Source organism: Aspergillus piperis (genome assembly GCF_003184755.1).
Source record: "Aspergillus piperis CBS 112811 unplaced genomic scaffold BO85scaffold_3, whole genome shotgun sequence".
In the NCBI taxonomy this organism is placed as follows: Eukaryota; Fungi; Ascomycota; class Eurotiomycetes; order Eurotiales; family Aspergillaceae; genus Aspergillus; species Aspergillus piperis.
This window is the reverse complement of record NW_020291593.1, coordinates 1,016,296-1,042,103: the sequence shown is the minus strand read 5'-3', so window position 1 is coordinate 1,042,103 and position 25,808 is coordinate 1,016,296. Positions and strand designations below refer to the sequence as shown.

The 25,808-nt window shown below is 51.1% G+C and overlaps 10 protein-coding genes and 1 non-coding gene across 11 annotated transcripts; 4 read left to right on the top strand and 7 right to left on the bottom strand.

Annotated features, from left to right (window-relative positions):
• Positions 1 to 580: 580 nt before the first annotated feature.
• BO85DRAFT_188000 (putative MFS sugar transporter) lies at positions 581 to 2,776 on the top strand. Its single transcript, XM_025654405.1, has 5 exons — positions 581 to 975; positions 1,029 to 1,369; positions 1,432 to 1,669; positions 1,721 to 2,241; positions 2,295 to 2,776. The coding sequence occupies exons 1-5, from the start codon at positions 920 to 922 to the stop codon at positions 2,684 to 2,686; spliced, it is 1,548 nt and encodes a 515-aa protein (XP_025519032.1). The 5' UTR covers positions 581 to 919; the 3' UTR covers positions 2,687 to 2,776.
• Positions 2,756 to 5,760, bottom strand: BO85DRAFT_446273 (uncharacterized protein). Its single transcript, XM_025659468.1, has 3 exons — positions 5,445 to 5,760; positions 4,995 to 5,388; positions 2,756 to 4,942 (listed from the first exon to the last, which is right to left on the bottom strand). The coding sequence occupies exons 1-3, from the start codon at positions 5,473 to 5,475 to the stop codon at positions 2,866 to 2,868; spliced, it is 2,502 nt and encodes an 833-aa protein (XP_025519031.1). The 5' UTR covers positions 5,476 to 5,760; the 3' UTR covers positions 2,756 to 2,865.
• A 447-nt stretch (positions 5,761 to 6,207) lies between these two features.
• Positions 6,208 to 6,298, bottom strand: BO85DRAFT_t57. The gene has a single exon. It is a non-coding gene; the product is annotated as a tRNA-Pro (tRNA).
• Positions 6,299 to 6,679: 381 nt separating this feature from the next.
• Positions 6,680 to 7,015, bottom strand: BO85DRAFT_435419 (uncharacterized protein; the record flags this gene model as incomplete). The annotated part of the gene is made up of 1 exon (XM_025658525.1): positions 6,680 to 7,015. One exon carries the CDS (start codon positions 7,013 to 7,015, stop codon positions 6,680 to 6,682), a length of 336 nt encoding a protein of 111 aa, XP_025519030.1.
• Positions 7,016 to 9,407: 2,392 nt separating this feature from the next.
• Positions 9,408 to 10,638, bottom strand: BO85DRAFT_435418 (HLH-domain-containing protein; the record flags this gene model as incomplete). Its single annotated transcript, XM_025658524.1, has 2 exons — positions 9,408 to 9,980; positions 10,051 to 10,638. 2 exons carry the CDS (start codon positions 10,636 to 10,638, stop codon positions 9,408 to 9,410), a joined length of 1,161 nt encoding a protein of 386 aa, XP_025519029.1.
• A 2,352-nt stretch (positions 10,639 to 12,990) lies between these two features.
• On the bottom strand, positions 12,991 to 14,979 carry BO85DRAFT_187851 (putative nucleoside hydrolase). The gene is made up of 6 exons (XM_025654403.1): positions 14,746 to 14,979; positions 14,548 to 14,651; positions 14,324 to 14,493; positions 14,230 to 14,264; positions 13,868 to 14,164; positions 12,991 to 13,799 (listed from the first exon to the last, which is right to left on the bottom strand). The coding sequence occupies exons 1-6, from the start codon at positions 14,779 to 14,781 to the stop codon at positions 13,176 to 13,178; spliced, it is 1,266 nt and encodes a 421-aa protein (XP_025519028.1). The 5' UTR covers positions 14,782 to 14,979; the 3' UTR covers positions 12,991 to 13,175.
• A 2,145-nt stretch (positions 14,980 to 17,124) lies between these two features.
• BO85DRAFT_187839 (uncharacterized protein) lies at positions 17,125 to 18,931 on the top strand. The gene is made up of 2 exons (XM_025654401.1): positions 17,125 to 17,526; positions 17,600 to 18,931. The coding sequence occupies exon 2, from the start codon at positions 17,609 to 17,611 to the stop codon at positions 18,797 to 18,799; it is 1,191 nt and encodes a 396-aa protein (XP_025519027.1). The 5' UTR covers positions 17,125 to 17,526; positions 17,600 to 17,608; the 3' UTR covers positions 18,800 to 18,931.
• On the top strand, positions 18,932 to 19,484 carry BO85DRAFT_187840 (uncharacterized protein). Its single transcript, XM_025654402.1, has one exon. The coding sequence runs from the start codon at positions 19,055 to 19,057 to the stop codon at positions 19,346 to 19,348; it is 294 nt and encodes a 97-aa protein (XP_025519026.1). The 5' UTR covers positions 18,932 to 19,054; the 3' UTR covers positions 19,349 to 19,484.
• A 670-nt stretch (positions 19,485 to 20,154) lies between these two features.
• On the top strand, positions 20,155 to 21,869 carry BO85DRAFT_446265 (protein ERV29). The gene is made up of 5 exons (XM_025659467.1): positions 20,155 to 20,587; positions 20,716 to 20,828; positions 20,928 to 21,421; positions 21,480 to 21,544; positions 21,616 to 21,869. The coding sequence occupies exons 1-5, from the start codon at positions 20,421 to 20,423 to the stop codon at positions 21,686 to 21,688; spliced, it is 912 nt and encodes a 303-aa protein (XP_025519025.1). The 5' UTR covers positions 20,155 to 20,420; the 3' UTR covers positions 21,689 to 21,869.
• Positions 21,870 to 23,254: 1,385 nt separating this feature from the next.
• BO85DRAFT_364298 (uncharacterized protein) lies at positions 23,255 to 24,466 on the bottom strand (the record flags this gene model as incomplete). The annotated part of the gene is made up of 1 exon (XM_025655693.1): positions 23,255 to 24,466. The coding sequence occupies one exon, from the start codon at positions 24,464 to 24,466 to the stop codon at positions 23,255 to 23,257; it is 1,212 nt and encodes a 403-aa protein (XP_025519024.1).
• Positions 24,467 to 24,553: 87 nt separating this feature from the next.
• Positions 24,554 to 25,567, bottom strand: BO85DRAFT_187768 (uncharacterized protein). The gene is made up of 2 exons (XM_025654400.1): positions 25,407 to 25,567; positions 24,554 to 25,262 (listed from the first exon to the last, which is right to left on the bottom strand). The coding sequence occupies exons 1-2, from the start codon at positions 25,446 to 25,448 to the stop codon at positions 24,642 to 24,644; spliced, it is 663 nt and encodes a 220-aa protein (XP_025519023.1). The 5' UTR covers positions 25,449 to 25,567; the 3' UTR covers positions 24,554 to 24,641.
• Positions 25,568 to 25,808: the final 241 nt, after the last annotated feature.

The window sequence follows — 25,808 nt, the reverse complement described above, 5'->3', positions numbered from 1 at the left end:
GAGAGCCATGAATTATAAGCGTGCGGAATTGAAGAGCCTGACAGGAATACGAGAGCTAGCTTGGGATGGATCATCGGGCGAGATTAATTTCAGGGGGATCAAGACCTTGTCTCGTGACCCCAGCCCGTCACCATCGGATTGCCCAACCTGTTCTTCCCTCCGTTTCCTCCTCCTCTCCTCCTCTCCTCCCCGCCTCCCCCAATTCTCCCTTGGCCTCCATGTGAATCATACAGGAGCTTAGGCGCTGGTCCTATCATAACCCCTGTTTCATTCCATTGGTGGACCCTCTTTAGCCCTCCTACCAACCTTCGCGTTGCTGATTCGTGGAAACACCTGTGGATATCTACCGCGCCTGGCTCAAAATTTCCTCGAATCTCGACCCCAGATTTCTCCACATTACGACTACCCCAACAATGGCCTGTTCTGGGGGAGTCCGGGGATGGCACTTTGAGCTTTCCCCGTGAGGCCCACCCCGGATACCCCACCACCGACAAAATCCTGGAGACGAATGGTCGAATGCCGTGCCCTACATACTGACCGATCCTGGATGCTAGGACCTCTGATAGCCCAGCTCCCCAAGAATGCCTCCGCGTTAGCGTCCACACGAGTCCTGGAACTGGTGTTATAGCGCCCTATGGCTTAATATAGCGCTTGCCACCTGGCTGCTGGCACGCGGCATGGTAGCTTATCTAGCGGCATGACTGGCGCGCCTCTACCAGGTCGGATATATATACCTAGTGCCGCAGGACGCAGTCCTTTCTCACCTTTTCTTCTGTACACACACCACTGCAGCCCCTTGTTCTTCTTGGGCAGTCTCGACTAGCTGGGGCAGCTGTATGGACTGCTGACCACCCACTTGGGAATAATTTCAGTTTGCTATCAAGGCGTATTCAGGTCGCTTACGACCTCTACTGCCACAATGTTCGATTACGATTTTGAAGTCAATCCGTTCCAATCGAAACGAGCCTATAACTGGTACACATGCTTCGCTGCCGTGTGGAAAGGGTCACTATACTAACATCCGTTAGGTTCATCTCCCTCGTCGCAGCAGCATGCATGGTCTTATACGGTTACGATGCGTCCGTTTATAATTCCGTACAAGGCTCGGACAATTGGGTGGCCTACTTCAATGACCCTGACGAGAACATGATCGGAGGTGTCAACACGGCCTACACCGTGGGTGCAATTGTTGGCGGCTTCTTCATGGGCGGTCCCATTGCCGACTTTCTGGGTCGCAAGATTGGGATGGCCATTGGATGCGTCTTGGTCGTCGCTGCTACATTCATGCAATGCTTTGCGCCTCGTGGTAACATTGCATGCTTCCTTGCCGGACGATGCATCATCGGTATTGGCCAGGGTATCGCACTGAGTAAGTCTGCCACCGGTGTCCTTAGCAGAGATGATACAGTCTTACTGACGCTCCTCGTTCAGCTGCGGGTCCCATCTATATCGGTGAATTAGCACCCCCGGAGATTCGTGGAAAGATCATGACCTTTTGGCAAATGTTCTACTCGGTTGGCTCCTTCATCTGCTTCTGGGTGAACTACGCGTGCACCAAGCACTCCACACACTTGGGCGAGTGGGATTGGAGAATGGTCGTCATCTTCCAACTCTTGGTTCCTGTGATCATTCTCTTCATCTTGCCTACCATTCCCGGTTCGCCACGATGGTAAGCGCTATTGTGAACCCACTTGAAGCACCCTTATTAACGCACGCACAGGTACATCCAACGCGGTAACAACGTCGAAAAGGCCCGCAGAGCGCTGCGCAGAGTTCGAGCAACCGAGGACGAGGTTGAAGACGAGCTGCTCAGAATCCGCGAGGCTATCGAGTACGAAAAGGAAGCTATCTCTGGCACCTACGCCGCTCTATGGAAGGACAAGTCCCTCCGCAAGCGCATGTACTTGGCTCTTGTCATCAACGCCGGCCAGCAAGTCAGTGGACAGGGTACCTTGAACACGTACTCGACGAAGATCTACGAGAAAGTTTTCAAGAGCGCTAACCAGATTGCGCTTATCAACGCACTCAATGCCACCTTTGGAATTATCTTCACTCTGAACGCCATCTGGATCATCGATCGATTCGGACGCAAGTTCCTCCTGATCGTTGGTGGCATTGGTATGGGCATTTGCATGATTATTGTCGCAGCCGTTGAAACAGAAACACCATCACCGGGTGGGGCAAAGACAGAACCTGTCGGCATATCGATCGTATTCTTACTTTTCTTATTCATCTTCTTCTGTAAGCCCACCGATCACTGCTTCCATAGAACCCCCTGCTAATCATCTTAACAGACAAACCCTCCTGGGGCGCTACCATTTGGATTTGGACATCCGAGGTCTTCTCCATGAACGTCCGCGCCCAAGCCGTGGGTATGGCAACTCAGACCCAAAACGTGGCCAACGCCATCGTGCAGCAGTTCTTCCCTACCTTCCTCAACAATTGCGGCTTCTACGCCTTCTACATGTTCGCGGGCATCTGCTTCCTCCTCGCTCTATTTGTGTTCTTCTTTGTCCCTGAGACCAAGCAGGTGCCGCTGGAGGAGATTGATGCTCTCTTCGGCGGAGCCAACCACGTCACACAGGGTGAAGACCTCTTCTCTAACGAGAAGCAAATGCGCGTGACACAATCAGATACGGGGATGGAGAAGCCCAGTGCTGTTACCGTCGAGGATGCACGACATTAGTTGATTGAAGTATTGTGTGATTTACGATAATGATGTAAGCCATGTGGCATTGGCGGACTACGTGAGCAGTTCAACTTAGGTTCAATCCTATATACCCTTACTCTTCTTCACCTATACCGGACATACTAATCGTACCTACAAGAAAGTAGTATATACGTGTAAGGAAATTACTACACAGCTCACCTCCTATAAACCGTCCTCGTAAGCAACCCCCCACCCTCAACACCAACACCACCACCACCACCACTACCACCTTCCCCAACCACATTCTCCCTAACCACACACTCCCACTCCACAACCGACACGCCCTCCATCCGAAACACATACTCATACTTCGGATCCCTCTCCTTCTCCTGATTTATGGGTCTCGCCCCCGCCGCAGCCCGAACCACATACCTCGACTCGTTCCCCCTCCCCTTTCCACTATTAGTATTAGTAGTAGTAGTATCCTCCTCAACGCCAGGAGCAGAAGCAGTGGGTACTACCTTCTCCGCCAACCCCACAAACACCCCATGCGAGAACTTCCCCGCGAGAAACGGATCAACATCCACATTCCAGATGAGGATCTGACCGTTCTTCTTGCTCCAGGTTCCTTCGGTGAGGCGGTAGATGTAGCGTTTCTTCATCATCTCAATGTTACCGTCATTATCATTGGTATTCTCATTGATGTGGCCTTCCTCGTATACATATTCCTTCTCGTACCAGATACTCGATGTACGACGAGGGTGGAAGGTAGCTGTTCCTGTGACATGCGAGATATGAGATGAGCGTGTTGGTAATGGTGACGGTGAGGGTAGGATGTGAGTGACGGTGCGAGTGTAGGTCCATTGTCCGTGGAGGGCGCGGAATATGGCCATTCCCATGCCCAGGTTGTAGTTTGTTGGGCTGGGGGTGATGGTTCGGTGGAGGGATTTGAGGGTGTTGGTGCTTTCGCGCGCGATGAGGGTGGAGAGGCGGTCTGTTGGTGGGGTGGGGGTTAGGTAGGGGGTGGGGATGTAGCGGGAGGGGAGGACGGGGCCGTGGTTTATTGTGTCGTTGTGGTTGTAGGGATTGGTTTGATGATTGGTGGTGGAGGATGGGATAGGAGCTCGAGGGATGTTGAGCTCACGGGCTAGGGTTTCCATAAGGCCTACGTAGTCGCCCATTGGGAATTGGCTGCGGGGAAGGGTTGTAGTGCGGAGGGTGCGGAGGAGGTCACGTTCGTTGGCTTTTTGGGTGAGTTCTTCGTTGGTGAAGTAGGGTCCTGTGAAGGAGAGGTCTTTGGCCCATGTGTTTGCGAGACTGCGGGCTTGCATTTCCATTGCGCCCCAGTAGGGGCCGCGGTAGAAGCCGACGAAGCCGAGGTCGGGGATTTCGGCGTGTGAGGTGCCTTTACCGTCTAGGATGAGAGGGATGAAGGGGTCGGTGGTGGAGTATTCGAGGGTGGAGAGCACGGGCGAGGGGAGGAAGCTGAGGGATGAGAAGGGGGTGTAGCCGGTGGCGGTGATTATGGCGGTGATGTCGGATATGGTTTCTTGGTTGCCGTTGGGTAGGGTGATGGTGAGGGTTGATGGGCTGTTGATGTTGGATACTCGGCCGATGGTGGGCTTGATGAAGCCGGAGCGCACGTATTCGGCGTAGTCGTCTCCTATGCCGATCCATGATGGCTGCGGGTCTTCAGTCTCGCTGCTGGGGATTCCGAAGCTGCCGATTTTTGAGTACTCGCTACCGAGGATGGAGCGGAAGTATGCGTTTGTCTTGTGTATGCGGTCTGTGGAGAGCGGTCCGAGTCCGTACTCGACTTCGCCGGGAGGACGTCGAGCAAGATCGTAGAAGACGAGGTCAAGGGGGAGGAATTGCATGTTTTGTGTCTTGGTATTATCCTGGAAGCCATCATGGGGAAGGTGGGTAGGTATCGTCCAGAAGGGCCTTGAGGAGATATGATGGACTTCGTAGTCTCGTCCGGATTGGATCACCGGGGGTTTGTAGTCCATCGTAGATAGATGAAGCGCCACTGTCGAAGCAGCTTCTACTCCCGACATACTACCCCCAATAACGACCAGCTTCCCACCCGAGGACCCAGTCCTCTCCAGCAGCCGCTGCACTTCGTCTATAGTCTGCACTTCAGAGCTGTGGACAACCCTATCAGCGACCCCAGCCAGACCAGGTATATCCGGGAAGTGAGCTTTGGCAAAGTATCCAGATGTGACGACCAGATAGTCGAACTCTTCCGATTCCACCTCAGGTCCGTTGCATTCAATGCCATTTGCATCTATGCTGTAAGCCATTAGCCACTAGCATCGTATGAACGATGAGTAAAAAGACACACCTTCTCGAAGTCCACTGCACCGTCCACTTCGCCCTCAACCCATCGGTCTCTCGAACCGTCCTCACAACCTCCTTCCCCAGCCTCAAAACCCCCTTGGGAATATACAAATTCGCATATTTCTCCAGATACTGCCCTACCTGTCTTGCCTGCGGGAACATCGACAGCTCCCCCTCCTCGATGACAGACTCCCACGCCAGATCCGAGAAAGCCACCGTGAACCGACTCAAGTTTGTCCGAATCCACGGGTTGAGCCGTCGCTCAGCGCCATGGTCAATTGCTGTGGGCCAGAGACCACCAATTCGGCTGTTTTTCTCGAAGACGCTGGGAATGAAGGTGCCCTCGGGGAAGCTGTGTAGGAAGGTTTTGGCTGTTACTAGTCCAGAGGGGCCGGCGCCTGTAGTGGGATGTTAGTAGATGGCTATAGGTTGGGTGGCAGGGCGTACAACTTGCCGATGATGGCGACTTTCTTGGGTTGGACCATTATATATACAGCTGGTTGTCTTGGTCTAAGACTTGGTGGTGCAATGTAGGAAGAATGAGGGTGTGGAGTTGTTGTTGAACTGGGCGGTTAGATGTTCCCTTTCTTTCTTTCCCCTCAGCTGCTTGGCTACTTAGTTTACCCCTCATCTTATCACCGCGCGGCTGGGGAATGAACCCCTGTTCGCTATTACTAGCGTTGGGGGATGCAGGGGCATGGAGGCGCAACTGTAGTTGTTGGTACTGTTTATTCATATATTTTATTGTGTGGCAGTGGATAGGTTGTGGGTTGGTTTGTCGGTGATGTATATGTTCTGGTAACATTGTGATGCTTATAGATGTGCATACTACTATGGGACCTTAATGTATGCTCCTGCAGTAGTGGACGCATCATCAAATTAGTGGCATATTCAGTGCCACAAGCCTTGTTGTATGTTAATTCCAGCCACCTGACAAGGAAACCAACCAAAACTATTATAACATTCTAGCAACACACGAAAGGATACCTCTAAGATAAGCACTCCATCACCCCAAGCACCATGCTATACAGACAAACCCGAGGAACAACCAGGTGAAAGCAACCGATCAATCAACCACCCATTAAGCCGTAGATCCGCAAATCAAGGGCTCCCTCCCTCGAACAGAACTGCTGAAGCAAAAGAAGAGAATTCAATCGTCCTCATCATCATCATAGATAATAGCAAAGGAGTCAAGCGAGAAAAACAAAAAGTGAAACGGCCCGAGCCGCGGATCGAACGCGGGACCTCTCGCAGATATGCTTGGGTTTGTATCCCTAAGCGAGAATCATACCACTAGACCACCCGGGCGTTGCTCGCTGAAACACGGTTTCTTATTTTGCTTTACAAGAGGAAGGAGAACGCACGCTTAGTATGTCCCGAGTGTCTCGCCTCTAGCGCCGACACCTGCATGCATGGCTGCATCGTCGAGTGGATCAACCGTTATGCCAAGCACAAACCCTCAAGCCGAGTGAACAACTATTTCCATATATACCGGTCGGACAGAGTGCTGAGACAGTCGACTAAACAGGTCTTCACAAACTAGATCCCTTGAAGCTGATTCCCAGAGTATTCATTCAAGCATGTGAGAAGATGCGGGAAGGTAAGTGCGCAAGGAAGCGTCGGTGTTCGATGGTATTCCCCGCAGAAGGAGTTGCAGGAAGAGGAGGAAGTACGTAAGGATGGCGCGTCTCAGTAGGACAGTCGCTCTAGCCATGCAGAGATCTGCAACTCTCTGCTATGTTTGTGGGGAAAACAAGCATCGGTGAACAGCTGCTCTGTGACCAGAGCATCGACATTCCTCTCAGTCAAGGGGATCTTGTACCGGTTCTTTTGCCTGAGGAGTTCTCGCTCAGCTCGTGCAGAGGGCGACAGTTTCTGGAGGGTACTGCGAAGGCGTCGCATGCCTCGACCTGGGAAATGTGGGATTCGGGGCGGTCCGAAAGGCGTATCGACTTTCCATGGATCCTCGGAGACGATGGACCGGGCGTTCTTCTTTCGCTGCAAGGAACGAAATTTGTTGGACATGGTAAGATTTCAAAGCCGCCGAAGGATGATAGTATTGTTGGTGCCATCAAATGACGGGTGGTGCGTGAGTGTGCGAGGAGGGACGGGAATGGGGAAGGGGAGAGAGGCTGTGGCGTAATGAGGGAATATATAGTTTGCAGCCCTACTTTGTACTATGAAGGCCCACGGGAAAGGGTCACCGGGGCAGACGTGGATAGCGCGGCACCGCAGTGCGGGGGCACCCGTGGAGTGCACTAACCTGCACTAGTCTGAGCCTGTCTGAACGTGAATGAGGGCTGCCTTTTTTGCCCTTTTCCTTTCGTCTCGCCTCGAACGATAGTCCTCACGGGATTTCCCAGAGACTCCGGGAGAGCGCCACTGCAATGATCTACAAATTCCCCAGGCAGATTGCAAATCAATCTGAATGAAATCTCACGCTATTGTTATACTCTACCCATTTCCTCTTGTAAAAGTCACCGCCAAAAGAAAGAAAAAGCCAAAAAGTTAGTCCGAGCAACGTCATAAGAAAACTTGGCTAGTTTTCACCCGACCAAGTGTTATCCCACCCAAAGTGGAGGGTGGATCTGCCACTTGTAGATCTTCTCCCACACCGCGCCCTAAACCCAAGCACATCCACAGAGCCAAGGGTTAGTCTGCATTGCCTTTCATCTTGGCCATAGAGGCAGTGCGAACATCCTTTACTACGTGTATGAGCCCTTCCCCCCCAAAAAAGAAAAGTAGTGCCTTTTTGTGCAAATGTGCCGTACCTACACTAGTTGCTTCACTTTTATGTTTTCATGTATTATGCCATGCACATAATGTTCCGCTGTCATTGATTGCCTCACAGATTGCTGTTGATGAATACTACTACTACTACTACCCTCTCTCCCTCCCTTTTACCCCTAGATACTATCTACTACTCCGCACCAGAAAATCCTTCAGGATTCATGCATGTCTTGGGGCTTGGCAAAAAGCGAGTCTGCTTGAACTACATTCGCCTCCAAATGCTTGTGTAGTTGGAACGGGCGCCCTCCACTCCAAGAAAGCGGTATGGGAAGAGGCTCGCGTCCACTAGTTGAGTAAGTAGAAGCGAAGCGAAAGCTTCGATGTGATTCCGCGGAATATCTATTCCCCCCTCTCTGTTCAGTAGAAAGTTAGTACTTAGTTGCTATGGTGTGAATGACATCTCAACAGGCTGAAAATCATAAAAAAGCAAATACAGATATTCTTCAACTATGATCATCTTCACCATCACACCAATCGCCTCGTCCTACCAAACTGCTCTCTGCACCACCACCACATTCCAGCAATTCCCAGCACCCAAAAGAGAATTAAGCAAGGTGGTAGATGGAATGCGCCTAGAAGCACCAAAGAAGCCGAACCTCCAGTTGCGTGCGGGGTAAGAACCTAACACCGATAGCCGCATCTAGACACAAAACTATTACACGCATCCACCCAATTTAGGAAAAAGCCGAGAAATGGCCGTTTATAAAGTATACACTCCATCGATCATTGGTGCAGATGTCGGATGTGCGGCACATTCTTTGGATTGAAATGGATCGTTGGGGTCGCTATCGCCACCACCTCATCCTTTTTCCTGTATCAGATATTGTTTAAGTCATGTTAGTTAAGTGATTACGAGGGATTAGGATTCTAGATGGTGCGCTAGATACAAAGTCGAGACAAGACTTGGGATCGTCGCGCTGAATGACTTTCTATCATGAGAGTCGGCCGCGAGAGAGGGGAGGAAAGAAACAAAAAGTACGACAGTGTTGCTTGGCTCGTGCTTGGCTGGTCTGGGCTTCAAGTGTCATCGTGGATAGTTAAATTAGGAGCTGTAGGTGTAGTAAGCAAATGGGCTGTCATGAGGAAGTAGGTTAAACTTTATTAGGACGACCGTATAGGTGGGGAGGAGGATAGTACTCGGCGTCGCCTTGTTGTCTTTCATGGCTTTAGTCAAGAGATCCTCATGTTATTGAGTTGGAATGTAGCCTGGAATGCTGTTATGGGCTCAGATGATAACCTCAGCGCGTGATCTTCTGGTAAGATTATTGATAAGTTCTGTGAACAATAACAGACTCTTCTAGATTCTATCTGACATGGCAGACTTGCAGACAATCCTCCCAAGATACGTTGCCAGACAAATCAAATGAGGTTATTTTAAAGACAAAGTCCGCGCTCAAAACATAACCACAACCGTTAACTCGCATTGGACCAGCCCGCCGACCTAAAACGATGACCTGAAGTGCCCAGAACAAGAACGAGAAGCAAAATCCAACAGCACCGGGCCAAACCGTTCATTACTAGTTCATGATATCAAAATTCCGCACGCCAATCGATCACCGTACCTTACAAAGGAGAAATCATGAGTGACTGTGAAAATGGTGAAAAGAGAGAGCCGGCCACATGACCCCTAGGAGATAAGCAAGTCTTTAACGCTCATCCCGATCTTCCTTTGTGGGTCCTGAGTGTGGGGATGCCCATGCCGGGTAGTGGAATTGGTGGGCACGTCGTGGACCGAGCCGACAGAACCCCGGCAGTCCCGGTTCAGCATTAGTAGGGCAGCGGAGGCTTCGTGATCCACATCGGCAGAAGACGCTATGGAATACTTAGGCTGGATCACTGGGGAGGTGCTGGAAGAAGACATAGCCCAGGAGCCACGCTCAGAACGCGACGGATTGTCGGATGGGTGGGTTGGGCCCAGAGCCGGGCTTGGTGTGATGGACGAAAAATTGGGTGCATTCCCGGTAGGACCACCACTTCGGGGAGAAAACACCGGGGAGATTGCATCCGTGGCAGCATCGGTGGGAGGTAGTTCCGGAGACACGGAAGCCGATGAAAGGCCCGACTCTTCTGCCAGAGCCTCCGGAGACGTTGGTGAAGGAGGGGCAGGAGGCATTCGCGGCGAGGCAATTGTGTGTCGATTACCGGCAGTTTTCAGATCGAGTATACATTGTTCCAGGTAATTGACGTAATCAATACTTGCCTAGGTCATCGGGTACGGTTAGCGACCGGCTTAAGGACAGGGGTCGTCGAAGACTGAGGTTGAGGCAAACCTGTAAAATGGCGAGTTTGTGCATGTCCTGTCCTTTGCACGCCGGGATCATGTCTTTCAGGGTTCCAAATTCTTCATTCATTTTAGACCTCCGCCTCCGTTCGATCAAACTGTGAGCTGTCTTCCTAGCAATCTTTCGGCCCGCTGCACTAGTTGCGCTGGGTTGTTTCTTCTTGGAGTTGGCCGAGGCACCATTATTTGCTGGCGTTTTGCCATTCTCTTTTGTGGATGCTTTGTTGGCTGCTGCGGTCGGCTTTGGCGGACTTTGCGTCTTGGGCTTCATCTGAATGATTTTGCGAGCGCGTGTGGGGGGTGGTGGAAGGTTGAAGTCTTCGAGAGGTCTCTTGACACCAGTCTGACGCGGGGAATTTGCCATGATACCCAGTGCAGGATTCGGCGATGCTGGAGACGCTGGAAAGGAAGCGGATGGATCCGACTTGGATGGCCTTCTGCTAGCAGCTTGCATCTTGGATGGACTAATGGCAGCTGGAGGCAATGCGAATGGATCTGAAGCGTCCACCGATGCATTGTCCTTGACTATGAACTCCCCCGACATGGCAGGGGTTGGTGGTAGACGAGAGCGTGACATGGCCTCTGTGGAAGTGAAACGCTCAAAGTCAACCCGATGATTACTCTTCCATTAGACGGGCTAATAGGGTGGATGGTCAAGTCAAAAAAAGTAAGATTGGACCAATGGTGGAGCAAAGTTGGATAACAACCCGTTGAGTGTCGTACAATCGTAAGCCGTCAAAGATGAAGAAGATAGGGGAAGTGGGATAGGATAGGACAAGAGAGGAGAGGCAAAGGGAAGTGGCAGTTGGACGGGCAAGAAGCAGAAATGGTTATTGAATCTAGGAAAAAGCAATATGACCAGAAGTGAACAGCTGGTGCTAGAGAGTTGGGGCTCCTGCACAAAGGAAGACGCACGGATAAATGCCCTGCCAAAGTGTTGGTACCTGGGTTCAGTTTATATGAATGGATAGGGAGGGGAGAGGCGACACAACGAGGCAATAGTAGACCGGAGGTAATAGGTCGGGGGAAAGTGGAATTGCGATAAGAAACAGGTACTTCTACGGTGTAGTGACTAAAAGTAGTGGTTACTTTTTCCCAAATTCTAATCGGGATGATCGACGAGGGAGAGGGGGGGAGGGATTGGCGTTGAATTCTGGATTTTCGGGAAGCTTGCTCATTACCTATCTAGTAGTAGTTGCTGCTTGCTGCAGCCAGCATGCGCATACACCTCTCTCCAGTACTACGTTAGTAGAGTTGAGACCCGAGTACTAGTAGGAATAGTACTAGGAGTACTTAGTAGTATAACCGTGGACGGGCCTGGGACTGGCCATCCCGAAGCGGAGGGCCATTCCAAGTGTCGCGTGCTTAAAGAAGCCCACGCGGTAGATTGCTGGCCCGTCATTGGCCCAACAGCACCGCCGGATGGGGGGCACGAGACCGGTTGCCTGGGGCCAAACCGCCGACGCTTTTGGGGCTCGTGCTTCGGTCCAGAGTTCTTATGGGTTGTACGAAGCTGCCGGCTCATGTCCCTTACTTTTCGAGTCCTCTATTCCCATACTACCAGGTACCTAACTCAAGGTACTCCTCCTAACCAGTCTACCGTGGACTACTCACCCTTGTGGTCTAGTATCTAGTCTACTTGCATACTACTACCATGCCCCCCTTCATGAAATCGGAAATCCCCACAAGCCACGGGTGCCGGAGTGATACCTCCTAGGTACTACTAGATACCAAGCTGCTCCCAATTCCGACCTACACTTGCCGATTTACTAAAGATGGGGTTCAGATCCCCTACTCCTTTAAGCCTGACTACAAGCTAGATAAAATTGCGGAATGGACCACGCTCACGCACACGACACGCTAATTGGTGCCGTTAAAGAGCGCAGAGGCTTGCGTCGCCACCGGGCTGACCCCGGATCCTTTTCGATTGATACCAGTCTCATAACTTCCCGAAAATGTCTCTCAATCTTCAAGCAATGCTCGGGTTCCTCAATGTGACAGAACCCAGGCAGGTGAAGCGAGGGGAAGTGGGCAAAGGGAAATACCAGTCACACCATGAATCCTCATCGACTTCACTCACTATCGTCAGGAATCGAAGGTGTCCATAAAGTGGATCTGTCTAACATCTCAGACCCGCAAAGCCTGAGAATACGTCTCGGGACTCAAATGGTCATGATCTCACCTCGGCCGCTTGTCGAAGCCTGGCGACGTTCTCGTCCAGAGGGGGCATTGGAGCACGTGCAAGCCGTCCTCCCAACCAGTGGACCCTCCTGCCACACGGGGTCGCATGTGCATGTCGGCCTCTCTCTGGTCCTTTCCCCTTTGGTATTCGGACAGACAGGTCCTCTCTGCTGCCCGGGAACTCTCCGCATCATACTCGTTATGCTCAGCTAGGCCAAGCGCCCGAGACACGCCCCAGTTGCTCCATTGTTACCAACCTTGCCGTCTACTCCATTGGCCGCCATGCCAGCTCTTTCACCATCGTTATCGTCCACGCATCCATTTAATTACCTCTTGCAAATTCTCAAATCCCAATAGCGGGGCAGAACTACCACACGGAAGCACATGCCCCGCAATGCACCTGTAGTTTCTGCATGGACTGCCGCTTGTCACGGTAAGCCAATGCTCTCTGTTGCTATTCGATTGGCTCTGGCCAATCGTATCTATCGGACAATGCGATGCTCTCCGTGCCGCATATTTCTCCCCGCCGACTTATGTGCTGCTTCGTTAATTGAAATGGGATGATCCGAAGCGGTTCAGTACGATTAGACGGCCGCTTGGTGCAACAGCTGAGGTAACACCCCACTACGCGGTTGTTTCTTGGCTAGCTACTGGTATACGTGGAGATACTTGATCACACGTGGAGTGTAGTATAGTTAACTCTGGAATAGCCTGGTGCGTACTGGCTGGTACCAGACAGGACAGTCCGTCACGTTGGCTTACACCCCAACAGCTCTGAATTCCAACTGACTAATGCTAGTTACAGGATATATTTCCGCTTGACTGATATGATAGTAATCGGACATCGACGGGACCGGAAGCTGACAGGTTGCCTATTCACAATGCACCCCAGTGGTGACTGGGTGGTGCAGTCCTAGTCTACTCGGCACTACCTCAAGTGAACAGTCTCTGAAGAAGCACCTCACCAAAGGTGTCTTCCACCGGAGAGCCATCCATTCTCCACACGCGGTTACCAGCCCTCAGGCTTAACCACAGGCCGTGATCACTTGCGCTCTCCTCATCAGCTTCAATGCGGTGTCGGTTCCGTCGGTCGACAACGCACAAGCCCCGCGTCCACTGACCAGTAGTCTCAATGCGAATGTCTTCTGGTGACGTCGCTGAAGGTTTCCACCCCTCATCTTCTGCGGTCATAGCATACCAGACACATACGGGGTCGTGCAGACTAAGGTCCGCGGCATCGCCCACGTGCCCCGGATGCAGCCTCTCAAGTGTACGGAAGGTATGAGCCATAAAGGCAGACACCCATTCAGCCAAAGGCGATCCACTCTCCAGAAGCGGCGTGATTATTTGCCGGAACTGGCCTTGCGTCACACCATGTCTCAGCGTAATATCGAGGGGAAATGTGCGAAGAGTGAGCTGTTTGCTGAGGCTCGGAGGATATTCGGGGAGACTCGTTGCGGGCGGCAGAGTACTTCTGGGAGAAGGGGACGTGAGAGCATAGACTCTTGCTGCCGCAACAGCGTCAGCGTATGTGTTGAACTCTGCAGCTGGGGTAACCTAGAAGATGTCAGCATCCCATGACTCTTTTTATCCCCAAACGGGGTAGGATTCAGGCCAACGCGCACGTTTCCAGGTTTGTTGATTGCTCCTCCCATCACCACTACCTCTTTGACGCGGAGGAAAGTTTCCGGGTCAGCAGCAGACGCCAACGCAAGATTAGTAAGGGGACCGACTGCCACGAGGGTGACGGTGTCAGGGTCATTTTCCCTCAAGACACGGAGAATCTCCTCGTGTGCGGGACGCCTGGAAGGAATGAATGAGCGATGAGCCGGATCTCCCTCCGGGACGGGTTTGATCTCGCGGGAGTCAGAGGAAGGGTCGAAGAGATGCTCCCAAGCTTCTTTGGGGGTGAGGTGGGGATGCTGAGAATTCGTGTGTTAGCAGTCTTGCAAGTTTTGTAGTTTGTAGTTCTGCGTGCTTCACGTACACTGGCATGAATACCCCCCAAGCCGTCCGTACCGTCTAAAGAAGGGTTAGCATGGCGGGCTTGATTAGGAGGACTTGCCAGTTGCGAAACTCACGGAAGTAATCTGCAAGCATCTTTTGGTCCTCCAAAGGATCCTCTGCACCCACAGCAACGATTGGAGGAGAAGCGCGAAGAGTACCAAACCCTTCTGGCCGACCTTGCTCGCGACGCCATTTCATCTCCCGCTCCAGGATGTGGAACATGGAGACAACATTGCGCAGGCAGCTATCTGAGTGAGTATAGGGCCGTACTATCGAGCGACGGACGGCGCAAGCTCACCTTTTCACCTCGATGTTACCAAAAGTAAGCGATATTAGCAGAACCTCAACATCCTCAGGCTCGGCAGAAAATGCCAAAAGAAGGGCAAGAATGTCATCAATACCCTGTTTGGACTATCAGCACAGGTTGTAACTAGCAAACATTCTGAAGCAGAAGTGGAGCTCGGATGGTGATCATTGAACGGAGCGATGAACATACGGGATCAGTATCGATGATGATCTTTTTCGGTGCCATTGCTACAGCTTCAGCTCGCGTGCCGAATTTGCCACTATCCAATCAAAGTATATTGTTTTTGTGGTACAAACCGAGTTGGTTTTTGCTGGAGATTTTGCAATGACGCGGGTTTCGGGCGATGGAGGGGAAAGTGGGATGGTCTTGGCCGGCGTTATCATGGCTTCTCCACTTCCAGCTATCTGTCCGAGTCCCCAAGCAGCAACTCAATACTACTAGACTCACGGACGGATATGCTATTAGTCATGCCGACTGTCCAAGATAACTAGCTAGCTATCTAGATAGTAAACTATCTAGACTACATACTGAGCGATCGAAAGAATTAATCGCTAGTTCCTGCATTGCTCTACCATACTATGGAGCTGACATAGGGTAAGAGTAATTAATATACGACTAGTCCTCACAATAGACATAAGTGAGGATGCACGTCGGTCGAAGTTATTATCCCCGAAGCATGGGGAGTTGCATGAATACCTACAGGGCTAGCAGCACCAAGCCAGTCTTCTTTAGAGCTTCTCTTCTCCGAGAGAGAGAGTGTCGGATATTGGGACAGATTCAGGAGTCCGTAGCGAGCTCGGATCATCTGCCCTCCCAGCATTGATGTCAGCAGGCACAATGCGCGTGTCAGTAACCCTAGTACTAGTATCACAGCACATCGATATCCTGGACTGCGGTAGCCAATCATTCACTCTACCGTGTCTTTTTAATCAAATGGCTTTGTTTGGGGTTACATTTTCAATGGGCCTCATGGTTACTCTGCAAGGGGTCTAGAGCGTTGTATGTTATGCCTTAATGCTCCTGCTTCTGATCTGATCTATTCTATATGATCAATAAATCTGCATTATTGAATAATATGAATAAATCATGAAGAGACAACAAAAGATATGCTACATGTAATTATTATCTCCCGTCCATTATGATAGGTAGTAGATACTCTCTCTCCAAATCAAGCTGCTCTGAGCACAACGGAAGGACCTCCGGGGAGGCCTGAGCGAGAAACCCGAGACGTGGCCTGTTCGGGAGCCGGTATTACTCTCGTAAAATTACTGTGAGGTACACCCGTTACTTGTGCCTGTCATAGTGTAACTGGTAACTGCCGATTCTCCCGAAATCAAAGTTGTTCTTGCAGGCTAGTCTAAACACTTTTAGTTTGGTGATTCGATTGCTCTGCCACCTGGTGGACTATTTGCAACCCTATCAGCAACTACCGCTTGAGCTAGTTGCCGGGGTCATGGAATCTTTCATTCGAGGACGGAATCTTCCGTCGACTCGTCTAGACGCCCGTCGAACAGGGGAAAAGACATGACATTGCAGCATGGGCAATGGTCGAACCAGCTTTGAGAGTTGTGGAAGATCTTCCCCCGCGTAATCTCCCTGCTGGGATAGTGTCCTCCACCCGATTTAATTCAAGAATACACACCTATATTGAGTCTAATATCCGTTAGTTTATTGATATTAATATCAAACTGGTTGGCCTTTGCTGTTCTCCTTAGTGTGAATGGTCAGTGAGGCCTCACGGACGGCACACTGTCTGTGGTGTAATGATTGTTTTGGAGTGACAGAGAGGCACAAAGATCACCTTTAGTCCAATTACAGCCCAGGCCGATACGAAGGGGATGGTGCCTCGTTAGATCTTGAAATGCGCCACAAGCATGTCAGCCCCTGACTTGATTTAATCAAAAGGATAACAACTATGCAGTGACAGGATATTACTGGGGAAAGCCTAATGGTTAATTGCATCGATCCTGAATGAGAGATCCATTATCAATCGTGATGTTGATCTTCAGTGGATCAACTCTCCAAGTCAAACAGGCAGCCAGTATTACCAATACGAGTCCTGACTGCCTCACAGTGACTGCAATACTGCGTAGATACAGTACCACCACCACGGCCATCAACCGTCTCCTCTCCTCTTCCCGCTGTAATTTATTATTCACGGACGGACACTAAGAAGGTAGTTCATGACAACCCCTTCATCTTTCTCCAGACCGTGTCCTCTTCCACTTCCGCCCTCCTCCTTTCTTCTTCTCTTTTTCTCTCTCTCTCTCTCTCTCTCAACCCTTCCCTCTTTCTCACCTTCCTCCTAATCTTCCTTTGCCCTTGCCCACCCATTGTCACCCAATCCCCGATTCCTTGGTTGACGGGTGCCTCGATGCCCGCTCGGTGATTCTAGGTATCCGTTATTCCCTTACCTCATCCCGACTCTCGCTACCAGTACCATCTTTCTTCGCCGCAGAGCGCAGTCGGAACCTTTGAACCAACTCCCGACTCTGAGGTCATAGGCTACGCACTCAATTGCCTGCAAGCTATCGACTGCATTGCAGAGCCGTAGCTTTTTTCTCCTTCTGGCTTCATCGCGACTCGACTTACAGCTCAAGTGGTATTAGCATCCAGAAGGTCCACGAGGCAATCTGGCCTTTCTGCGCGCGACTGGCCTGCCCTCTTTCCCCTTGTCTTCCAACCACCCTCTGTGTCTCGACGACTCGATGATTAGAGGTTAAGAAGAGGATCTGCGGAAGCTTGCTCTATACTTCTTTTTTCTTTTTCCCTTGTATTTTCTTTTTTTTCCTCGTTTCTGGACATCCTTGTTGGATCTCCTTATTCTTTTTTCTTCTCCTTTCTCGCCGAGCGTCGTTACGCGCCTGGCCAGTAGACCACTTCAGGACGTTCCGTCTGTGATTGAAGTCGTCTTTTATATTTGAGACATTATAACGATATTTGCTACGTCCGTCAGGTTTTATTCTAAATGTATGTTGCGGGTCCAGCATCACCTCCCTGAATGTTTCGTGATTCGCAGACTGACAATTATTACGTGTCATAGCTCTTTACGATGATGAACCCTTACATCAGTTGGGCTCTCCTGCTCGTCGTGGCAGGTGGCCTGGGCTGGTACTACAATGGCCCGAACCCCAAGCACAAGACCCCTATAAAGCCCGTCGTGGAAAAGACGGAGCCTGCGCCGGCCGCAAAGAAGCCTAAGCGCAAGACCAAGAAGTCCCCGGAACCTACACCTGCCCCTAGCAAGCCCGTTGAGGAGAAGCCCGCCGTCCAGCCTGCTGTTTCGAAGTCTGAGGAGGCGGATGAGGAGATCGACAAGAAGGAAATGGCCAAGCGTTTTGCCGCCGTGAAGAACGGAACTCCCGTGCAGTCTAGTGGCAGTGCCAGCGCTGGTGGTAGCAAGTCCCAGAAGAAGAAGAAGACCAAGGCCGCTCAGGTTGAAAACGGCGAGCGCTCTACCTCTCGTGTCTCTACTCGCACCTCGTCCACTACCGGAGCCGACGCCGACGATGACCTCTCCCCCGCTGGCTCTCCCATGGTGAACGCCACTACTGGTTCCGCTGGATATGTTTCGGATATGCTTGAAGAGCCCGCCCCGGGCGCGTCGGTTCTCCGTGTCACCGGTGCTGTGTCCTCGGATGCCACCAAGAAGCAGAAGCCCCAGTCCTTCAAGCAGGTTGAGACCAAGAAGCAGCGTCAGCAGCGTTTGAAGAACGAGGCCCGCAAGCAGCAGGTCCAGGAGGCTGAGGAGCAGAGACGTAAATTGCTCGAGAAGCAGCTCCACATGGCTCGCGAAGCTGAACGCCGTGAGGCTGGCATCAAGCCGGCTCCTCCCCCGACCAACGCTTGGCAGACCAAGGCTGCTCCCGCAGTCACCAACGGCGCCCCCAAGGCGGCCCCCGCCCCGAAGGTGGAATTGTTGGACACTTTTGAGTCCGAAACTCCCGCCGCTCAGGCTGCCCCCAAGAAGGAATGGGACTCCGGTCTTCCGTCCGAGGAGGAGCAGATGCGCATTCTCGGTGTCCAGGACCAGTGGACCACCGTTTCCAGCAAGAAGACCAAGAAGAAGGGAGGTAAGACTGACGAGAGCGAGGCTAGCGCTCCTGAAAGCCAGCCCGCTCCTGTTGCTGCTGCTCCCGCCCCTGTTGAGCAGCCCAAGGTCAAGGTGACGCCCACCTATCTTCCCGATGTCCTTCGCTCGAATGTCAAGGGCCACCCTCTGGACTCCGACTGGGCTGCTTAAACCCTCCATAGATCAGACAGAAAACGAAGCTAGCCCCGAGAGGCATGCTTGTCTGTGATTCATTCAGGACACCTAGATATCCTGAACTGTATTTATTACTCATGGCTTTGGCGTTTGGGGCACTCCATTATACCAAAAACGTACCATGTATTCTGGCGAGTTGCTCTGTTCTGACCGAGAGATCCAACGGTGGCAGAAACGCAACGACTTGACCGAAGAAACACCCAAAACTCCCCAACAAAAAAAAGAGATCTCATGTATTATTTCATCTTATGCTCGGTTGCTCTTATTCTTATTATTATTTTAGTCTTGGATTCTCCTTATTTTTTCGCTGTTCCCTGTTTTTGTCTCTTAAATATTGTGATGATGCTTATTGGCTCGGAGGATTGCCCCTTTTGCAGCCCGGCACTGTACTCGGCCCATGCACACTCTGGGGTTCCCTCCTTTTATGGGACTGACAGATGGCAAGTTTGGGTCGCCTCTAAATTGGCAACATTTGCCAACATTTTCCTGATGTGTCTTACCTACTATTTCGAAATACCTCTTTAGTACGCGAGCGGCATGGCGACCGTGTTGGCGAAAATAGCATGGATGGCTATGGATGTGATATCAGTGCGAGCGTGGATGGTTCCTTTTTTTACCTTTTTTCTATGGAGGGCCACCTGGCATCTTATGTGTTTCTATTTTAACCTTCTTTGCTTCTTGCTGCTGTAGTTGTGGGGTTTGGTTTTGTCCTTAAACTCCATAAATTATGTAGGTGACTACAATTCAATTCTCCTTTTTATTCGCAAGGATCCTCGCAAGATCTTTTTTTAGGTCTTATGCTCCTTCCTGCCCTGGTTGAGTGTGCCAGGTTGGAGGGTTCCTGTTTCACGATGATCGGGTTTCAGACGCCGGATCCTCCGCCGAACGACTTAAAATTCGGTCCCTGTTGGGACTGTGGGGGGCTATGTCCGACCGGACTCCGCTGCATGGGTTATGGTCATTTCGGGGGTGGGTGTAAGCCCTCAACAATGTAGGGTGAAAGGAAGAGGCCAACTAGAGGTAGTTGTAAGCTTCAAGCTGTGAGGGAGAGGGGGGTTTTCGGTGAAGAATGAGGAGAGATCTCCCGCGGAGCCGGGGGGGGGGGGGGAGATCTAGTATGCTATGCAGTGTGAAGACGCAGATGTTAGTGTTAAAAGGGAGATCATGGCGTCACGGGCCAGGGTCGAACCTCCCGGGCTGGGGACCGCACTATGCCTCTCCCGGCTTAGTGTCGAGTTCCGGTCATCGTGGCCTGAACAGCAGTCACGGGCCTTCCTCTCCATCACCGCGGAGGTGCTGCAATCATCCATCTTCAACTCCTCTTCCGTGAGCCTGGCTCTTCTTCTTTCTCTTCTTCTTCCTCCTCTTTCCCTCTATATTATACCCTTCATTTCCTGGCAATTCGGTTGCTCTGCCTTCCATCCTGCCACCCCTCCCTGCTACGAGACCTTAAGCTTGCCACCTAACCTCTCTCGGCACCCGCTCGAACCCTTGTTTGTTGTCCCTTATTCGGACTAGTTGCGGAGGGTTCAATTCGTCCCTCTACCACTCTCGCGGTCGCTTTTCTCTCCTACCTTCGACTCTATCTATTCTCGCCATGGCACAAATCCGTGGCACTGCAGGCTACAATTTCGGCCACCAGAACCCCTTTGGGGGTCCTGGTCGGGTAGAGGCAACGAGCGATCCCAGTCCCCTGGATGCTGTCCGCGAACAGACGAGCAAAATTGAGGATTGGCTGGACACAATGTCCGACCCTGTCAAGCCGTATGTGAGCCCTTCGACATCATTGAGTCTTACTCTGGTTCAGCCTCCGTGCTGAAAGAGGCGTATTCGATCGCTCGCATGCGGGAAAAAGGACTTGTCACTGACACCGTGGCTTCTTTGCTGTTCAGGTATCTGCCAGCCATTGGTCGCTTTCTGATCGTCGTCACCTTCATTGAGGACAGTCTACGCATGATTACCCAATGGAACGACCAACTCTTATACCTTCGTGATTACCGGAAGAGTAAGCATGGCTTTTGGCCCCGTCCCTCCTATATCCGGTCGCACCCGCCGTGGGGCCGGATCGCAGATCGACTCTAACTTGGGCTTTGTCGCATTACAGTTCCCTGGGGAGTCACGCATACCTTCCTTATCGTCAACATGATCGCAATGGCAGCTTGCTCGTTCATGGTCATTGCCCGTAGACACACGGAGTACGCTGTTGGCGGTCTCTTGGCTGTCGTCATTGTTCAGGGTCTCGGTTACGGATTGATCTTCGACCTCAACTTCTTCCTCCGCAACCTGAGTGTCGTCGGTGGCTTGCTCATGGTTCTCTCCGACTCGTGGGTGCGCAAGAAGTTCGTCCCCGCCGGTCTTCCCCAGCTCGATGAGAAGGATCGCAAGATGTACGTCCAGTTCGCTGGTCGTGTGCTGTTGATCTTCCTCTTCATCGGGTTCGTTTTCTCGGGCCAGTGGAGTCTCTGGCGCATCATTGTCAGCCTGTTCGGCTTCGTCGCGTGTGTCATGGTCATTGTTGGCTTCAAGGCCAAGTGGAGTGCTATCATGCTGGTTGTGTTGCTGAGTGTGTTCAACGTCCTGGTCAACAACTTCTGGACTGTATGTTCGGCCTATGGCAGGAAATTTATGTGATGCGCAATAACTGACATTACTTTAGCTTCACCCCCACCACCCTCACAAGGACTTCGCCAAGTACGACTTCTTCCAGATCCTGTCCATTGTGTAAGCTACCCTTTACTACCTTCCGATACATTCGCAAGAAACGCCAGCTAACCAATATGCGCTCATTACAGCGGAGGTCTTCTCCTCCTGGTCAACATGGGCCCCGGCCAATTGAGTATGGACGAGAAGAAGAAGGTCTACTAAAGGAAAACAAACACCATCCACGAAACCATTGAGTGCTGGGCATGTGATATGATATTCCCGGGGCCATGGGACAGGGACCCTACTATATGAAACCCTTATTTTTGCTTTCCCTCTCATCTTCCTCTCGTGCTTTTTTACTCTTTTTGGGACAGAGAAAAAAAAACAATCTATTGTCCAGTCATACCACTATGTTATAAGCAAAGCAACACTACTACCACTACCACTACGAACATATCCGAGTTGAAATCATAGCATCATCATTTTCACCATCTTTCTAATTGAAAAAGACTATTCTCTTTCCCTCCAACTACTAGCCAACTAAATTAGCAAGCTACGTACCTAGCTATCTTCTACTTACCGCCGCGGCATAGTAAAGGAATAGCATGCATCTTTGCTTGCCCTGCTCTATCTTCTAAATCCCCATACCCGTATAGTATTCAAGGAGGGGAATGCATCCAAATATGTCAATGATATTTATAAGTAGTAGTAGTAGTAGTAGTAGTAGTAGTCACTTTCCTCGTTCTAGTTCCGTAATTTAATACCTGTGGTGTATTGTACAAGTTAGATAGTATACAATGCCTTAATGTATGCATGTGGGGTATGTTCACTGATCTGAACACGTTCTTTCTGTTTTAGGAAAGTAATTACAGTTGAAGTAGCCCTGTTAACATCTATGACTGATTCAGGATTGACGGACTTCCTTCCTGATTGGGTATCTTGTTTAGACGCGGATATACTTACCCTACTTACCCTACTTACCCTACTTACCCCATACAGAGTATTCATTAGTATATATTATATACTATACATGCATTTCAATGGAGTCTACGCTACACCATAACGGACATTCAGCTCTATGCAGAACGATCTAAGTATATGTATTAAAACAAAGTAGTATACATGAAGGGTAAAGGTAAAGGTCAAGGTCGGAGAACAAGAGAGCGAACGAAGTGAGAAAGAGAGCAAATGCAAGGACAGACAGATAGACACGACAATTCGGCTCAAAGCAAAGCAAGCAAGCAAAGATATAGGAAAAGAGGAAACAGACTAGGGATAGTACTCTGCGCAGAGGAATCGGGAACATCACACACACAATAGTCAAAACCAAGCAAGAGTAGCAATAATGCAAAATGCGTATGCAGCCAGTCAAAAAGGATAGTGAGTCAGTTGGATGATGATGTGAACAGTCTTTCATGGCCCGATGTAGGAGGGAGTGGATGAAGGATTATGTGTTTGTTGGCCCAGCCATGCATACACACGTTAGGGAACTCCCATGCTGTTCAGTATGATGCAACGAGAAATATATCTGCCATGGAATGGGTCAAGGGGCATCAAAACGGAACGCTTTTTAGCTGCTGCCAACGCCGAAACATACACAAAAACACACCAACAGAAAAGGAATCCAACAGAAAGGGGGTATTTCTGCTACCCAATGAGCAAGACGAGAAAAAAAAAAGAGCAAAGCAGGCTTCCATGATTCAACAATGCACGAAAACGAAGGAAATATGACACGCCCTCAGGCAAGTGACCTGGGCGATATGCGGATAGGCGGACAGATCTTTAGGGTCATATATCCATACTCCAACGCCAGGGTCGGAGGCGTTCAAGATGACCTAATCCGATATCGTCAGGCGAGTCATTGATTTCCAAATGCAACAATTGAACCTTGTTGTTGTCACGTTGCAAGGTAGATAGGGCTTGTGAGATCGTTGGAGGGAAATGTTTACCGCTATCTTGAGTTGCTTTGGAGACAGGCCGTGACGTCGGGGTCCCGGGCTGATGCAAGGAGACCCGCGGAGACTCCACTTCGGTATCGCCAGGTGATGACAGCGTAGAACATGAATCCGAGCGCGAGCGGAATGATGGGGAGATTACGAAGTTGGCCTGATCACGTCCGAACATCATTCTGGGCGATGAGGGCGGAGAGAATTCGTCGTCTCCTTCCGAATCGTCCTCCACGGCTCTTGGATCGTACCAGCCGTCGGGGGCCATGCGAAGCGGGGAAGGCTTATGGGCAATCTTCTTTTCGGCAGGTTGGGTGGCTATGGGAGGGAGCTGCTGGGCAGGAGTGACGGGCTTGTTGACATTTCGGTCACCGTCTACGCGTTGTCCACTAGGGTCATTGTTGCGGACAGTATCGCCAGAACGCTCTTTGCCAGCCATCACTCGAGCACTGGGCGGGGGTTGTAGCATCCATCGTGTTTCGGCGCGGCTCTTGGGTCCACTAACGATGGGAGGATGAAGGTCGTTGACCGGGGGTACACGAGCAATGTAGTATTTGCTGGAGGAGCCAGCATCTGCTTTACCGCGACCTGAGAGTCCGACGGAGGAACCCTTGACCTCCACATCCTGACCCCATAACGGTTCGTCCTCGCGCTGATTTCGCATGCGGCTCCATCGATCGCCCAACGGATGCTTCAAACCGCTCTTATCCTTCTTGTTCGCCGAATTGCCCCCGCGGCTCACATCCTGTGTGGAGTCTGCTGATATGCCGGTATTCCAAGAGTCGGTCCGGCGATGGGCGTTGCGGTGACCACCTCGTCTAGCGGGAGGACCAGGACCGAGAGCGATTTCCTCGGCCCATCCTGGGTTGGTACTAAAGGCGGTGGGCTGTGCTAAAGGCCTCGGTTGGTCGGTGACGGTAGCATCTATCCTATCCTTTTCGCGTTGCGATCGAACAGCTTCCTTTTTGCGCTTGTGGCGGTCTAGGGTGTTGGCACAGGGGGTGCAGGTGGCGTAGTAGAATACAGCGGACTGGACGCCACGGTAGAGCCACATTCTGGCCTGGCCACCAGAAGCGGACGAAGGAGGTTGGGGAGGAGAGTAAGGGAGGAAGTAGGAGGGGGAGGGAGAAATCGAGAAGGAGATGGGAGGAAGAGAGGGAGGGAGAGAGGAAGGAAGTCGGGCTACCACGGACTAGCCTAACAATGCCAGCGGGAAGAAGAGGGAAATCCTAGCGCTTAGAAAGACCAATTGACCCCGGGGTATAGACAAGAGTGTTGGGACGGTCGCAACAACATGAAGGGCGCGCTCGGAACCGGAGGGGGAGGGAGGGCACAGTATAGTTGATAGCGGAGAGGCAGTAGGAAGTGGCGGTCGCCCAGCGACCGGGGAAGATTGGCGTCAGATAATGGGGGAAGAGGAGGGGAAGTGGAATTTGTTGCAGAGTTGAGTTGAAGCGGTCTGGAGGAATGTTGGTGGAAGCAGAAGAGGTGATGACGAAGAAATGAAGCAGAAGCAGAAGCAGAAGAATAAGAACAGAACACGCGGAGGAGAAGAGGAGAGAGGAGGGAAGAGAGAGAGAATAGGAAGCAAAGGAGAGAGGGAGGAAGGAAGAGGAGTCAGAGTGTAGTAAGAGGGAGAGAGGGAGGGAGGGAGGATAGTACGGGGGGGGAAGGAGAGGAGAGGAGAGGATGGGACGCCGAGCAGGTAACAGCCACAGAGAGGGAGGCAGAAAGAGAGGATCAGGGGAATTGAACTGAACTGAGAACTGAACTGCAACTTCAACTTGAACGGTCGGGTTTTGGGCCGCACTTGGCACGGGCGGGGCGGGCGGCAGAGAAAACGGGGCAGGCTGTCACATTTAGATTTATTTTCGCATGCTTTGAATTCATTTATTATTTATTCAATTCATGATAATTAGATTGTTAATTATTATTCAGGTGGTGGTTGTATTGTTGAGGAAGTCCCTGGGCTGGGAAAAAAATCTCATACATACGATATACTCTCTCTCCACCTGCAAAGACGAGACGCACTCCATAATAAATTAAAATCAAATCGAAGGCAGGAATAATAAGGGTAAATCTCACGAGGGGGAAAACCAAAACCAAAACTAAAGCTAAACTAAATCTCCAACCACTTGGGACGAGCCCCTGGAAAACCTGGGACAGACCCAAACCACAAAACGTAAATCCGAAAACGGCCAGCGTCAGATCCTCCCTAAACGAATAATACGTACTTGGTAATCACTAATCAATCTCATCATCGTAACCGAACTGGATGATGGAATCTGGGACGCGTTTGCGTTGTTCACCCGGATGGATTTTTTTTAGTCAATTACTAGCTGTGCACAGGGCAGTGCAATGCAGTCTGCGGTGGCATAAGTAATTGTATCTAAATA